Raw genomic sequence first — 17,391 nt, 5'->3', positions numbered from 1 at the left:
CCAGAGAGACTATGGGAGAAGAAGATCCAACAAAACTTTCTGGCTCTCAGAGCTACATGTGAAAATCTTCATATGACCGCATACATGTGACATATGTCATAAAACTGAGCAGAGCAGGGAGCTCCAGCTGCAATTCAGCTGGGAAATGTTGGTGGCTCTCCAGAAGTCCCACTGAAGGATGGGGCCATGCTGAGCACGGGTTACCACATCCTACGCAACCTGCCAGCATCACCCTCCATAGCCTCAGTGGGTTGGTTTCCTCGCCCGACGGAGGGTCTCGGACTGCCCAAGCCAGCAGATCACGCAGCCGCCCTACAAGGGCTCCCCTTGCACCACTTCTAATGTCATTGTCCACCTAGGTAGAGTGGTTCCCTTGTGATGGTGTTGCTGGCAACTCAGAGGCGTGCTTTTACTGCATCTCACATGCTGAAAAGGTCTTTTGGAATCACTTGTTTTTATTTTGCACCTGCCGGCTGCTGCTAGAAGCTGATGTCTCTCTTCAGATCTTGTCTTACTCTCCTTCCTACTGTTTCTTATGGAAAAATACTCCCTATAGGGATTGCTTACTGTCTAAGTTTATCCCTTCTTGTCAGATAAGTAGTGGATTTTTTCTGATCTCCAGTTTCTTATCTATATTTCTTTTTTCCTAAGTGATTCTCTCTGCCAAGTTTTGTTTTGGTTTAGTGAGCTTTGTGGAGCTGTGATTTTACTTCCCAGCCTAGCAAGGTCCTAAAGCATGTGAGCAGTGACAGTAGAAAAACTCGCCATTTGGGAGTTGTCTTGAACTAGAGCCTTAGTAACCTTCAAATCCCCCAGTGCCAACTTTGCCCTCATATGGCGAGGCAGACTTGGCTGGACCCAGCCAGACAAGCAGCAAAGGAATCCGATTCCATATATTGATTTCTTTTTTGAAAGCATTCTCACAAGCAAGAAGCCCGGTGGGAGGTTGTGTCCTGTCCTCTGAATGTGTGTATGGGTGTTTTGTAAAATGGAGACCTTGTGGGAAAGGGTACTTCCTCCCTGCTGGGTGGTCTTATAATCTCTTAGCTGCTCTAGCATGTGACAGATCCTGTAGTAAGAGTTAAATGTTTTGGAAATGCTTTGTTTTATTTGACGGAAGTGGATTTACAGAATTGCGGAACACCCTTTAGCCTCTTGCCTTCACATATAAAATGTTTGCAGAAATATGTGGAAACTCTTTTTAGGAGCCTTTTAGTATGCAATGAATTTTATGCACTATGTTTTTTATCTTCTGGGTTTTTTATTGCTTTACATTCTTTTCCTCTGTATGGATGGCTGGGGAATTCGAACATCATGGTGCGTCTCCTCCTGCCTGTCGTTCTGACTTATTTTACGCCTCTGTTCTGAGGTTTGCATTTTGGCACACTTTGCCTTTACTCCCTGCTTTCTCATCTATGAACGACTGAAAATCCTTACTCAGAGGAGATTTTCTTACTCCCACCACCACTAATACCCGTTCAGCTTGGCAACTGGGATTGCCGCTTCGCTTGCTGTGAAGTGATGGGCTGGGACGTTCGCTGTCAGTCACAGTGCCTGCTCACGGTCCCTGAAGGGGCTGTGTTCTGTTCATTAACATATGCTGGAGCCCGTGTCGGCTTGTCTGGGCTCCTACTGACCTGCGCTGCCTTAATTGCAGCCATGTGAGAACCTCTGTCATAATCAGGCCTTCGTTAGGCTGAGCTTAGACATAAGTGAAGAGTTACGAGACAGGACCATCCGAGGACAAAATCACGTCTGGGACCAAGTTAAGTCCTCAATGAGGATAAACCAGATTTTGAAAGTGGTGCTTGAAAGCTAGTATTCCGCTCTACTTTTAAAGGTATTACAAAACAAAAAAAAAGGCAGTGACTTTCTTAATTGGAAGGATATTCTGGTATCTCGTCCCTCTGCTTGTCAGAATCAATTACTTGTAGATGATGAGCATGGGAAAGAGGCAGTGGGAGGTTTTTTCTTTATATTCTCTCCAGGGGCATATTTTATCTCTGTAGAAATAAAGTGCAAGCTGAAGTTATCACAAATCAAAGGATGTGAGCGGAGATTGCAAAGTAAATGAATAGATGGGCTTTGAATGACAGCAGGGTTTTACAGCAGGGCAAAGATACGTGCAAAATATTGCCTAAGACAGAGCAGGATTTTCACATGACAGGTTTTATACTCATGTTTTTATTACCATAAATTCCCATAGCCATATTTAAAATTAATTATTTGTTGAGTGGACACAAACATTCCTAGCATCTGCCTGTACTGTGATTCTGTGCAGAGACAAGTAGAGCGGGAGAGAATGCAGCAAATAGCTGACACTGATGCAGTAAGATCTGTGTACTGCGATAGCGTATGCAACGGTGCAGTAAAATACAGCCTGCATTTCTCCGAGCTTGGGATTTTGTGCTGTGTCTGTATTTGTAGAAATAGAAATCCTTTTTCTCTCACCGAGTCCCTGAGGATTTTAATTTTCCCTTTTGAGAGCGATTCTAATGAACTGCAACAGAGATGTATCTTTTTGAGCATTTTTTCCTATTTTCTTCTTTTACTAGTAAATGTTGAAATAGAACATGTGGCCTTTCTTAGTCAAGTCACCAGACTTGGAGGAGATATTATTGCCAGAAATAATTCTAAGGTTATCTTGGATTTTGTGCAATGCTGATAACCTTTAAAACTGTGTAGATGATTTTGTTCCATTTTTATCTTAGTTCTGATCTCTTGTAAGGCTGAAATAAATAGTTTGGTTATAATAAACCAAGTACTGCCATGCTGAGGACAGGGCTGTCACATCACTTCACTGAATCTGTTTGGTGTAATAGTCTACTTTCATTCTGTATTTTTCACATTTTGACAAATTTCATAGGCAGCGAAAATCCAATTGCCCCTAGTCCATATAGTCTTTGCCGCCATTCAGCAGATCAGTGGTCCAACCAATACAGGATTCCCTTAACGAGATACTACTATAACAGATCTGTTGCTAGCCAATTTTAAAACACGAACTACTGGGCAATATGTACTGGGATAACTACAGGCTGTTCAGCCCTTGCGGGAAAGGGTCTTCTCTACAGTAACTTTATCACATTCTTTTGAAGAAGCGTAATCACCATCTCTGTTTCTCCATTCTGCAGTGCAGTTCCTTGCTCAGCAGAAATGTTAATATTACTTTTACATTTTAAGCACATTGGGCACTTCCCCTTAAATGATTTCCTGGGTTTTCTGCTTTTGCAGAATTTCACTAAATGCCTTCTATATGTTTGTGTTAAGCAGTCTATTTCGTGAGTGCACATGGGCGTGCAACCTTTGAAATAGCCAGGCCAACGAAAGCACACGAGTGCGAATGTACTCAGAATAGCTGTCATCTGGTTTCCCCCGAGCACTGTGGGCTTTGCCCAGCAGCTCTGGAAGGACGGTAATTATGTCACATTGAGAAGTGGTTGAATTGATTTTCTCTTTTTATTTTATTAAACCCAATCACCTTAATTAAAGGGCATCACTCCCTGACACTGAGCTGCCAGTCCCTCAAGTGAACATAGAACACTGAAAAACATAACTTAACTTACCGTTTTAATGGAATTGCTGATAAATGAGAGTCTATACCAATCAAAAATTTATTAGTCAAAGTAGAAAATGATGTAGTATTTAACGCATACATCGCTGAATGTTTAAATGGTCTGTCTGCTAAAAAGCTTAGTCTAAGACACACAGTAGGTAGAGAAAGAATGGCACTAGTGCAACTTCAGTATTAATGTTTCATAGAATTTATGTATCTGTCACAAATAAAAACAGCAGTGATTTATTCTTTTGTGGCCACTTCTATTAGGAGAACTCAGTATTTTTGTTTTTTCTGGCTGTACCTGCATCTCTGGCTCCAGAGGGCCGTAGAAGGGGGGCAGCCCTTTCTAAAGAGAAATATTGTATATAATTATATACGTTGCCGTATATAATTTCATGCTTTTGATAGTAATAATGGCATGTAACACTTAAATGGTGCTTGTTATGCACAGATCTGTGGTTTTATTCATGTTTCCCTTAAGTATTCTTCTTTGGTAGAGCGTAGGTATATCTTCGGGTTCTTTATTTGAAGCATATCATCCTGAGTCGTTAGCATCCCAGAAACATTTTTTATAATTGAGATGTAATATTTTTATACTTGATAACTCACCTCTGTGGAATGTGTTCTACAAAAAAAAGGTGTCGTGCCTGTTTTGAAAGAGAGTGCCTGCAGCTGGAGGTGAGCGGTCAGTTGAGGGAATAACAAAGTTAAGGAGGTCTAAAGCAATGGTTTAACAAGCAAAAGTTGAAATTTCAAATCCTGATCCTGCATGGGGCTCTGCATTGGCAATTCTAGTCCTTGCTTGTATTTATGTTGATTAAAAGAAGACTCTGAAGGGGGTTTGGGATTTGCCGGGTTTTTCACTGTAGTGCTTTTTTTGCCGTACTGGAATCTTAGTTAAAAATCTGTCACCTTGCAGTCCTGTCTGTTTGCTCATCACAGTTAATTATAAACATCTCGTTGAGAAAGGAAGATCTGTGAATTTAACAGACCACGCTTTGACCTTCGCAAATTGACATTAACATGCTATATTAATTTCTTGGTTTAAGTCTAATTCCTCAGCTGAAACCCTACTAAGCAAGTAATAGCTAGAGAAACAGCTGTGGGAGCTTCTGAGTGATTTTTGGATTCGTATTTGCAAAAATATTTGTAACGGTCCATAGTCACCTCTAACATATCAGCAGCAATTTCATTTTTCTCTTTCATCTGTATTACTATGTTTTATACCCTGACCTTTTGCTCTTCCTTTGCCTTTCTGAACTTCCATGAACTATTCTAAGCATGCTACGAAATATTTAACACTCTTCAGTATTGTCTTTCACAATAGCACTGGCATACTGACATTGAGTTTAGACGTTTGTTGAAGCAGATGAGCTTTTCTGTTCGCTGCTTAATCAGATGCTTTCTACCCTAGCAGCTTGTGAGAAACCAGTAGTATTTGTTGTCATGTTTCTGTTTTTTTTCTTTGGAAGAACACAGCCAAATAACATATTCAGGTTCTGTCCTAAAATACTCACGGGTCACACACATATTTCTGAAAATAATCCTGCCATATCCAAATTCATAGATACCCCATCATGGCTGATTTATTAAATGCACAAAGTACCCGTTTCCTCAACACTCTTTTTATATTAAATTTCCGCTTATTGTTCATTTTGTTATGCATTGTTCAATATTCTCCCTGCTGTCTGAGGAGCTCACAACCTAGTCCTTACAATACTTGTATCATTTTTTTTGAATGATGGTATTTATGATTGCAGACTTCTTAACTTGACAGGGTCCCAATCCTTCCATTACACAGTTCATATTATCACTTGTTTCATTTATGCAACCTGCGTTAAAATCACCTAATATAATTATTTCTGACTATGCCCTAAAAGCCTGCAGATGTTTTCCCAACCTGCCTGTAATATTTATAGCTGATCCCTTTGCTCTGTAAACAGCGAGCAATGTGGGGTAGATTAACGCTAACAAACGCCTTCATCGTGAAAATCATCAGAGCTCTTTGGCTTGCTGAGGTGCTGCGTGAGCTGAGGAAGGCCCCTGCCGTATATCATTTTCTTGTCCCTGTTGCAGCTTTGCTTGCAAATACACGTGTGCTCTCTTCAAAACGTTCCATCAAACGCTGTGTTTTTCTAATAGTTATTGGCTGAAATATGAATACCTTGAATTGATAATGTTTGGTGTCAAAATACCCACGTGTGTTTAAGGGCTGATTTCCAAAGCTGTGCCTTACAGCTCCCTGTTATTTGGTGAGATCGGTGGCTGTCCGGCTTCTCTGAGAAATACTGCTTCCTATCAAGGCTTTACAAACAGCTAAAAAAGGCTAACTCTAGACACTCAGGTTTGAAATACACCCCACCCTAGCGTTCCCTCATTAAGATCCCAGGGTAGTAACACTTGTTCAATTAGCTCTAAATTTGAGGCTTGTCACAATTAAAATCCGCAGAATTTTGGGGTGCTTCATGTTAAACAAAATCTGAATGTCTGCGCTCACTTCGGGCCTAAATGGTGATACTAATTTGAGTTGTTTTCTAAATTGTGTTCCAGGATATCGTTGCTCGATACTTATATTCATAACAGTTGATATAAACGTAACCTCGAGAGGAAGCCCTCAGAGGGTAAATGCATCCAGCGGAACACACCACCTTTGCTGGCAGGGGACCCGTAAAGCTTTTCCCACATCCAGGTCCCTTGCAGCTAGCACTCCTGTTTTATTTCTGTGGCATTTGCGTATTATTAAAAAACAAGCAATAATACTATATGAAACAGTCCTCTCAAGTATGTTGCTGTGCTGGTTATCTTTTTTTCTTACGTTCCATGTTGGACACAATAGTGCCTTGTGTTTGCACAGTTGTATAATTTTTGTTACATGCAACGGGAGTTTGTTTGCATAGTGACTGCGTGCAATAGCTCGGTATGCATGTTTATTACTGTCATGTTGGGCTTTAATGGGCTGGTCTTGCAAATACTCTGCTTGCTCAATACCCTTCTCCCACTAAAGGCTTGCAGGATCTGTACCCTACAAATCTACAACAGCTTAAACTAGTAAAAATGGCAGTTCCTCACACAGCTTAATTTTTCCTTTGAGAATTAATTGATGAGTGAATAAACGGATTCTTAATATTTAGAAAATAAGATTACGCTACGAAATGGAAATGTGTTTGTGAGATCTGGGGAGAGATTACACTTGCAGTAGTTCTGTGCTAGTAGAATCTTTGTGTGACTAAGAACAAGAGAAGCAGTGGAGAGCAATAAATACTTTAAAAGTCTACCCGAGAGAAAGATGGACTCTCCCAACTACTGGTATGGTCCCCATCATTCCCCCATTGAATGTTTCAGAATCTTTAGGAGATTTATTCTTGCAACATCCCTGTGAGGTGGGGAATTGCAGTTACACCCCCTTCAACAGGCTGGAACTGAAAAGCACAGGAAGTTTTCAAAAGTCAAGAAGGAACTCTGTTATGGAGCTGGGAATGGAAAGAGAGTTGTCAAGTCTAAGGCCAAGGTGTCGAGCATTTTACTATTATACGCCTTGAAATTCTAGCTGCTTTCTGATTCACAGAGTGGCCCAGTCAGTTTCTCTTTCTGAAATGGTGGTGTTTTCGTTCATTTCTCAATGCTAATTGGTGATAAATTTTTTTCCTTTTGTTATTTTCCGCATGTCAGTGATGAACCCAGAGCTAACGTTATAAACCATCTTCAGGTGAAAATATTTTAATCTTTAATCCAATCCTGAATTATCATATAATTATATTACTGCATAGCTTCTGTATAGTAAGTAAGCACCTGTTCTGAGATGGTCTGATTTCACACATGTTTATTAATTTGCTTCATTTTTTACAACTGATTTTTTTTTTTTAGCATCACTTAACAGTAACATTAAATCATTTCAGTTAAGCTGCTTATTTCTTTTTAAAATGAATTCTTTGCTGGGCTACACAGGGTGAAGGTCTCCTTCAGTTGCAGGAATAAAATAATTTCCTGCTGTTAATGCAGATCTCTACGGTAAATCTGAACCCTTCAGTAAGGAGATGCTCTCAGTGCAGGATGTCTCTCAACTGAAGGTACCATAAACTGTCATCCATAATGGCCGCCTCTTACAAGAATGCAGGATGAAGGGAATTGGGAAAATAAGGGGAGGGAGTGGGAGCTGGGGCTGCTTTGATGTCTTTTCTATGGACACATGAAACTTCGAGATTGCATTTCCCCGTGTTTGGCAGCGGATGTGCGTGATTTGTGCAGTTTGTGTCTGCTAACTCCGAGACTGGAAGACCCAACCCTGCCTCTCATGTGCAGACTCAATCCTCACCTCTCCAAGGGGATCGTGTGTCAGTTTTGGCATAGCGCAGATGCAGTGGATCTTGGCAGCTAAGACTGCCCCTTCCAAGCATTTTTATATAGGAAGAGAAGCGTGCTGGCCAATTTCAGAATTCTAGCGCTGTTTTTTAACCGTGAACTTCCAGAGTGCTTTCTATCCATTTGTCAGTTTGGAGTTTGATTAAATGTATATGTCCATGATGAATTAGCTGCACTTCTCAGGGATGTGTGGATATAAGAGGTGTATAGGCTGACTTGAGAAGACTTGAAGCTCCAGATTAGCTTTTTAACACGTTGCTCAGGATTTGGCACTCCCTGCAAATTTAATCTACAAAATGGTGAAGGGTAAGATAGGTGAGACTAAATACTTATCTCCCTTTCAGGAAGAAGGTGCTTTTAGTCAATGTTGTCTATTCTTCTTTGTCGTCCTATTCGCACTCCCATGCTTCTTGTAGGGTGACTGATATGAAGAAAAAGGAAAACCCAGAAAAATGTTTTCATTATAGTTTGGAGAGTTTTCAACTGACGGTTTTTCAAAAACTTTGCTTTGGGAATTTTTGGCAGTGTTTAAATTTGGGTGTTTTTATAATAATCATTGGAAAGTTTTATAGATTGTGTCTCATATTCAGAAACAAAAAAATAAATCAAAAGGTGAGATCTTGAATAATCCAAGTTTTTTAAAACATGGTTAGCAAATGTATATGTGATTGACATTGATGTAAATGGCGAACAGGAGATCTACAGGAATTCCAGTTAAATTTTGAACGGCCAAGACATTAGATTATGAGCACTGCCCACAGCTGCTTGTCTGTGAAGCTGAAGTCTGAGTGCCCTTTAAATGTTTAACTTGGGTTATTTCCTTGCATTAATCCTTTCTCAGACATAATTAAACAGGTGATGAAAAACAAATTGTAAATAACATAGTTGTCCCTTGTGTTGGAAAGAATAACGCTCAATGGTATTCATTCACATAAGTAGTGGGAAACTGATTCATGTGTTTTCTATGCTTGAATAGCTTAATATATCAGTTGTTGTGGTTCATCATTAAAATCATGGAAATGACAGTGTGCTTTTAAAATCCTAAATAGCAAGATATGCTTTGATAGAATGAGGCCAGCTCATAAAATCAAAAGGATAACATAATAAATAAAATTCCAGAAACCTGAGCACGTCTACTACAGCTTTGCCCTCCTTCTGACTGTGGTGTTGATGTTGGCAGGCAGTAGGCTGTGATCGACAACTTGGGAGCAATGCCAAGGAAGACAACTGTGGAATCTGTGCAGGAGATGGTTCAACGTGCAGGCTTGTGAGGGGACAAGCTAAGGCACATGTCTCACCAGAAAAAAGTAGGTTGCAAATTGATCCTATGATAATTTATCCTTGACTATGTTTTCTGCTTGTATAATAACATACATATTGCAGAGTATTGACCTTTTCACTATATACTTGTTTGCAGCTTTCAAAAGCTACTTATTCTAAAGTCTGTGCTAGATTAGTCTACTGAAATTCCATGAGGGATACCACACATTAGGGTATAGCTAGGAAAGAATTTGAGATATGCATTTTTTTTATAGACCTACTCAATTCATTCTATCAGGAATAACCATCAAGATGCACATCTTATTTTAGAGGGTATCCTCATGTTGCAATATATGTGATGCTGCAGCAATGTTTTTAAATCATGGAAACATCTTATAGGTGGTTTTATGGAAATTGTGGCCCGTGATTGAAAGTGCCTGGTTTTCAACTTAACTTTGCTTTTCGTTTTTAAGTATCTAAAGACAGCTGAACTTCAGAGGCAAGCTAACTACTTGTATGGTACAAAATGCAAAAGGTGAAAGGGAATAATACTTTCTTCTCTTTTTGCACGTGTTTGGCTCAAATTCTGCCATTCTTTCTCAAAATAATTAGCATCTTACTGCGAATAACTCTGTAAGGCTTAGTAGTATTGAAAATATGAGAGAGGAGGGGTGTCAGAACTAGACCCTTTACTGGAGTCTGAGAGCCTGGCTGTGTTGATATCCAGGCAAGGTTTGTCAATAGAGGCTCGCCTCTGACAATTGAGCTTTCCACCCTCACAGATGATGCTCCCTGTAATCTCGCAGCGTATGTCCCATGTGTTTATCATGTGAGATACTTGCCTCACATGTATTTTTTTCTGTTTCTGAAGTCACAATGTGCATCTGTCACAGGGAGATGGAGCCTTTGGGGTTTGTTACCTTCCTGCAGAGCCACAAGATGCAAAGGTGATGATCTGGTGCTCTTAGAGTCAATACTCAACATTCAAATGCAAGCAGGTATTTTTTTTAAATGGATGAAGCACCTGCCTTTGACAGCTGCATATGTTTTAGTACTGTTGTTGTTCAGCCTGCAAATATTTCACTCGAGCCCTGACTTTGAAAGAGCTGTTGTATGTTGAATCATGCTTAATTCTCATTGCAGTGCATACAAATATTTCCAGGGGGTTTTTCAATGCCACTGCTTGCAATATGCTTCAATGTGTATGTAACTTGAAGTGAAATGTATGTTATCTTAATGCTTGTTACCTTACAGCGTGATTATTTGTACTGATCTACAAGGTTTCACGTTAGGCTATACTACACTGTGCAGGTGCATCATTTCTTTAATTCAATACATATGTATAACAAAGGTAATCGAAATCAAAAAGTAGAATATTTTTGTGGCAGCATCTTTTAAAGTCAAAGAACAATTTTGCACAGGTTTAAGAGCCTTTTCTTTATGAACCAGATGGGCTATCAGTGTCAGCCTTTGCCTTGTGTTTACTAGAGGCCTTTTTCATGGATGGGAGAATGTAGTCCAGCAATTTATAAAGTTTTTCATCCTGAAACACTGAGAAAACGTCTTGAATGTTTGTAATGAGCTGAAAAAGCTTTTTCACGGAGGGCCCCTTTTTATTCACTTTGTCCTATCAAATACTCAGAGGTTCTGGTCAGCACAGAGCAAGCACATGTGAAGCAGTAAAGACTGGATAATATTTTTGTAGTATTACCAAGTTGTATTTGTTTCATGTGGGTATATATAGATATAGCTATATAAGGCTATATGTACAGGATAGTTCTTCCCCTTTCTGATATGGAGGTCAGCTGGAACAGAAAGGAATTGCATTGTCTATTCTAGTTTTACAGCAACAGAGATTCTTCTGGAGAAGGGCTATTCCCGGGGACCCTCTTGCTAGTTCCAAGGCAACCCAAACTGAACTTGTTGGACTGGCAAATCTGGTTGGGTAGTTCATGATAAGTGAAATAAAAAGATTCACATTTACTTGCTGCTTAGTATGTAAGTACAATAAAGACAAAGTGGTAAAAGGGATCTGGTTTTGAAACTGTTATTTTGCGACAGAAAATTTTAATTTCACTTGTGGTATTCTCACACAGGTAAGAACTAACTACAGCTGACATCACTTGGTGGAAGGTCTCTTCTATTGCCTTGACCAGGTTAGAACCATAGAATGGTTCGGGTTGGAAGGGACCTTAAAGATCGTCTAGTTCCAACCCCCCTGCCCTTGGCAGGGACACCTCCCACTAGACCAGGCTGCTCCAAGCCCCATCCAGCCTGGCCCTGAACACCTCCAGGGATGAGGCATCCACAGCTTCCCTAGGCAACCTGTCCCAGTGTCTCACCACCCCCACAGTAAAGAATTTCTGTGCAGTCAGCGCACATTGCCAGCTTGTATTGAGCTTCTCAACCAACACCCCCAAGTCCCTCTCCTCATGGCTGCTCTCAGTCCGTTCTCTGCCCAGCCTCTGTGCTTTGGATTGCCCTGGCCCATGTGCAGGATTTGCCTTGTTGAACTTCATGAGGTTTGCACAGACCCATCTCTCTAGCCTGTCCAGGTACCTCTGGATGGCATCCCTTCCCTTAGGGATGTCAACCGCTCCACACAGTGTGGTGTCATTGGCATAGTTGTTGAGGGTGCACTCGATCTGTCTGTGTCACCAACAAAGTTGTTAAACAGCAGCAGTCCCAATACTGACCCCCGAGGAATGCCACTCGTCACTGGTGTCCACTTGGACATTGAGCCATTGGCCACAACTCTTTGAGTTTGAACATCCAGCCAATTCCTTATCCACTGAGTGGTCCGTCTGTCAAATCCATGTCTCTCCAATTTAGAGGCAAGGACGTTGTGTGGGACAGTGTCAAATGCTTTGCACAAGTCCATGTAGATGATGTCAGTTGTTTATGAAGTATACCCATGGTTCATTGTTTTCTCTGTCATAATTCAGCGGCTCTTGAGGAGTTTTTTAAAATTTAAGACTATTCTGGGGAAAGATGTCAGTTATGTCAAGTTTTGGGTTTATCTTACATTACAGTAGGCTAGCTTATATGAATAAATGGCCATTCATGTAAGCAAAACAGTACACGTGCTACTAAAATCAGAAATTTTGGTGATTTTCTTGGTATTGTGGTAGCGCCAAAATCTTTTTTGGGTTAAGTTGTTCAAACTATGGAAGCAGTTCTGAATAATCATCCTCTGTGTGAAGGAAATATGGAAATAAAGTCATGCTTTCTTTCTGCTAATGTATGAGTGAAGGGAGACACAGTATCTTCCAAACAGTCATTTGGAAGTTTTCAGAGCTAGTGTTGAGAAGTAAAATATCGACACATGACAGACATGTATTTAAGAGGGAGCTTGTAAGGTTGTGAGCAGGATGTAAATTTTATTGTGCAATGAGGCAAATTAAAGAATTGGAAGGAAAGCAAGAGCCAAAGATTATTTTATGACAAAAAAGGAGACATAAGGGAAAATAAAAATGCCTAGTTATCTTGGTCCTTATTTTAAAAAGAGAAGTTTAGGCATTGATAGTAAATGATTTCTCATAAAGGACTCACTTTGTTTTATTATCTTTTTTTATATGTTTTCACATAAAATGAATGTCTTTGATCAGAAAGCTAAACAGCACTGAAAGAAAACTTACTGTTTTGCAAATATGAAATGAACTGTCATTTCAAAAGTTCTTTATTTTTTCCACTAACACTTAATTGCCTTTGAAAGACAAAGTTAGAATTCTGCCAGCAAGCCAGATTCTAACATTCTGGTAAAATGATTAAAGATTTGACTAATGATATTCAAACAAAAAGTGTAATAGGTTGTAAAATGTACCGTCCCATTGGGAAATGAGATATCATGGGCCTGATGTTTCTAGTACTATATGCATGGAACTCCCATTAACTCCACTGCACTTTGTGCGCATGGAAAAATTGTAGGATTGGGCCCTGATGTCTGCTTTCTGCACCATTATTGGCAAGGAATGGTAGGAAAGTGTTCTGGTTCTGATACCAAGGAAGAAGAAAAGATGCTGGTTCTGACATTAACAAGGAGTGAAGTTGAAGGCACAGACTTGTCCTAATCTGGTTTTATTTGATTCCCAAACTGTTTGATACTTGCAAGTTTTATCTTTCTTAACTTTTTGCTAAAAGCAAAATGTTTCAATGTCGATTGCTTTCTAACTGTTTTAATGTCTTCTTGCCATGCGTCTTATTTCCTATGACACTTGTGTAATTTACCATTGGTCATTTATTGTCACGTGTTTGTATGTCATCTTCCCCAAATGCACTTAACCTAAAACCTACTTTCACTTTGGTCATTTATCTAAAGAGAGGCCTTCTGCAAGGCTCCCTGTTCAGTATCATCAGCTGACTTAATTTTGTGACAGCGTGCTGCCTTGCAGCTTTTTCCCTCTTTGAAATCAATATGCATGGAGCTAGTAACCCCCATTGTCAGGGTTGCCTGATACTTCACTTTATATGAATCATTTTTTGCCAAAATTCAACAGTTGGGTCAGAAACTTTCCATGCCAGGTGCTGAATGTTTTGGAGAAAATTCAGCCAAAACAACTCAGCATGTTCCAAGGACACAGAAGAGAAAAACATGTTGTTTCCCACTGTCAAAACATTCCTGAAACCTTTCTTTAATATGTCTTAACATCCCCCATTGTTGGACTTGATCACAGATCAGGGATTTGAAATTTGGCAGGCACTGGTCTTCTGGTCATGGACAAGTCTTTTTGCAATATCTGTGAACATCAACACATACTATACTACAACCCTTCAAAAAAACCCCAAAGAACAGAAACCTTTTCCTTCAGGCGCTGTAGGGGCTTTTTGGATGTTAACAGCTGACGCTTCTGAAAACTTGTCCTTTTAAGTGTGCTGTAGCTTGTTACACATCCTAGCTGCAAACAGGTAATATGTCCTTAGAATAAACATGTTGCTCTTCCAGAACTAACCTATTAAAAAGTCTCTTTGAGTTTGCTTTTGCTTTCTGCTTTGCTGTCGTGTAGAATGGCTACCATGGGATGAACTCTATGATACCTTCTACCTCACAATCCGGCATTACAGAAGAGATTTTGTGGAGAGCTTCTGACTCTCCTGAGCTTCAGACTTATGACTGAGGGTGATGAGATTCCATGAGGAGAGGGAAAGACAAAATGAGACTAGCTGAACAGAAAATTTGTCAGTATGTTCATACCGTGAAGGAAAGACAGATATGAGATGATGGGAGGAGGGCCTAGGACTGGATGTACAGATACAACGGGTCAATGGAAACGAGGAAGAGCGGAAGACTGAGATTAGATAAGGAATCTGGGGTGGGAAATGGAGTCAGAAACACTCAGAGAGGAAGGGGGAAAATCAACTGTATGTAGAGCCAGAAGAGGGAATTGGGACTGGTTTGGCAGGAAAACTGTGTGTGGGGAGGGATAGAATGCCAATACATTAGCTTTTCAGTTTGGATAAGGAGTATGTTTTTTGAAGCAAATTTCATCATGGTCCTAACGTACTGCTCATCAGTTCACATCATAGAGTGGTCTTGGAGAGCATAAACTGGATTTTTTTTGCATTAAGTTAAACCAGAAGATGTGCCCCAGAAAAAACCCGTAATGTTCTCCAACAGCTACGAAATCAGACTAGAGTCAGTTCAACGTGAAGCACCTGCAATGTGTATAGCGTGGATGCTGGGTCTTCAGCAGCAACTATTTCAATCTACAGATCCATTTACTTTGGTTGGTTTCCTTGGGGCTGTTATAGGTAGTATGAAGCCTCCTTCTTTACTTTCCTGATCTCTCTTGTCTTACTCAGAGAAATTGCTGTGTGAGAACATTGGGTATTTCGTTATTTATTTTGCACAGCATTTCCTTGAGGACTGTTTTCTTGATGGACTGCTTACTGTGTGTCTTAGTACATTTTCTCCAGTGCATACAAATTTTAGAAGAGGTGTCCGGAAGTGGAAAGAAGTATGTAACTAAAATGAGTTGAGGCCACCCTGTCTGTCTCAAAAGCAGGTTACCACACCGTAGAAATACTTAGTCAACTATTCAAAGTAGTGGCACTCTCAGATGATGAAGCAGACTCCAGTCATAGGACCTGTAGACAGAGGGATGGATGTACAGAGGAGTGGAAGAGTGTGTGGCTGGAGAGGGAAGGACTCAAGGACAGAAAGGACATGCCCATACAGAATTTGCCATGTGACTTTTGCGGTCAAGATATGTAACTGCTGCTTTCAGTAGCACATACCTATCTAGTTCAGGTGTCTCCTAAGGAGTATGTATTTGGCTTTGCACAAATTCTTGTCATTAGGCAGGTCAGCACATCACCCAGCACCAACGTCTTCTGAAATGATGCCTAATGTGAGAGCGGATGAGGGAAGGTGCTGCAGTAAGACTCCAAAAATTTTAAGCTTTTTAGTTCCCTTGTGCTGGTAGTTGTTCCTGGACTATTGTTCTTTGTATTTTGAGAGCACATAGGCCTTCATACAGAACTGGAGGACCAGTAGGTAAGTGCTGAGCAAATACATGGAAAGAAACAGTTTTTATAGGCCTGAAATAAACCTTCTGCCCTACTGTAAGAGGAGAGAGGGAAAAATCCCAATTGGCCCATATGTGAAACAGTAAATGGGTCCACCATGGCCCACATGGAAAAATAAATAAAACCTGCTGAATTGGATTGAGCTCAGGAATGTGGCTCCTTTATTTTGATCCTGGGGATTAGCTCCCAGTCTTACCATAGCAGGGAGTCTGATCTTGCTCTCATTGAAATCCAAAATCTAAATCCACATTAACACCATAGAAACAGGATCAAACCTTGCCATCTAAAGTAAGAGCAATCCAGGAGCTTAACCGGCAAGCACTGTGTGTAGTGTGTGCACACACATCGGCTGAGAGAGTCCCCGGGCAGGAGCTGAAAGCCCATTTCAAGCAGGTGCTGGAGAAAGATGATGACCCACGTGCCCTTGAGAATCCCTACAGCAGAAACATTGTTAGAACAGAAAGACAATATCTAACCTGTTTCTCAGTTTTTAAGGTGAGCTTTATGACTCTCAAATCAGATTTTACAGTCTAGTGTTTCTGCATGTTCCAGATGGTTTGGGGCTTATTTGTTTTCATCTTTAGACAAAGGTCAGCAATTAACTTTCAAAAATACGTAAATAGTACGGGGGGGAGGAAGATAATTAGAAATTCTAAATGTAGATTTCAGGGTAGTAATTTCCCCTTACGTTTTCATAAGAGTTCACTGCTTTTAACAATGTGGATCCTACTGATTTAATGGGAAATGTACAGCATAACCATTTTTACATGGGCTTACAGGGGCCTTGTGTTCCTTTAAGAATATGAATTATCTCCTTCAACTGAGAACCAGAGACCTTTGGAATATATAGTTTTGGAGGCAGACCTGGACAATCGTTACTACTGTTTCGTAGGAAGTTAAAGCGGTCCTCAGGAGAAGGTGGAGTCCCTTAGGTCAGCTCTGTCCCATTTTCTTCCAGTTCCCCATCTCTGTTCAGAATTCCAAAAATCTCACTTTTAGTTTTTCCTGTAACTTACTTCACGTCATAGAAAGACTGCCCTAGGTCATAATTATCTCAGTCAGGTTACAAGAATCTCCTGCTGTCAGACTTCTTGACAGGTCTGTGGGGCTGCAGAGGTTGAACGTTGAACATTGCTGTGGCGGTGAACTTAGTCATCTCCTCTAATGCAAATAAAATACTTTCTGGTAATATTGTCTCCACCGCAGAGAAACACCAAATTTAGCACCCCCATGAGACTTTTGGACCGTATCAGAGAGTGCTTCGGTGAGGGTGGAATGTCTGTAGTACAGCTAAAGGAATGTGAAGCATCCTGAAAAGGGATCAACAAGGCCTGCCGAGGCGAGCGGAGCTTGCTGCAAGGAGGTGGAGGAAGCACAGCAGAACGACCCGGGTTGTTCTCAGGAGGAGCAGTCCTACACATCTCTGCACATCTGCAAATCTGGGCCTCGTCCCTTCAGCGCAGAGTGCCCTTGGTTCCACTTCAAAACAGCAGTTGCCTGTATTCAGGACTGGTCGTAATCAGACTCTTATTTGAGGTTTTGTGCGGTAACTGCTGGTTGGTTGTCAAGACGGGATACGATTCCTCACCAAGTAGGGACAGATGGGCCCCTCAAACCTGCTTTCTCTCAAATGCTGTAGAGCACATATGAATTCAGTAGTTATTTCCTTACTTTAAAGATATACACATCCA

General features: G+C 40.6%; 1 protein-coding gene across 8 annotated transcripts in view; it reads left to right on the top strand.

Annotated features, from left to right (window-relative positions):
* ADAMTSL3 (ADAMTS like 3) overlaps positions 1 to 17,391 on the top strand; it is a 199,159-nt gene that overhangs the window by 110,750 nt on the left and 71,018 nt on the right. For 7 of the 8 annotated variants that reach the window (XM_074600807.1, XM_074600805.1, XM_074600804.1 and 4 more), the window contains one exon: positions 9,096 to 9,222. The exons of the other annotated variant lie outside the window; for it this stretch is intronic. In XM_074600807.1, coding sequence (XP_074456908.1) covers positions 9,096 to 9,222 — 127 coding nt within the window. The remainder of the gene's footprint in view (positions 1 to 9,095; positions 9,223 to 17,391) is intronic. 8 annotated transcript variants of the gene reach the window in all.

This window comes from Larus michahellis, chromosome 9 (assembly GCF_964199755.1).
Source record: "Larus michahellis chromosome 9, bLarMic1.1, whole genome shotgun sequence".
Lineage (NCBI taxonomy): Eukaryota > Metazoa > Chordata > Aves > Charadriiformes > Laridae > Larus > Larus michahellis.
This window is presented reverse-complemented; position numbering and strand designations above follow the sequence as displayed.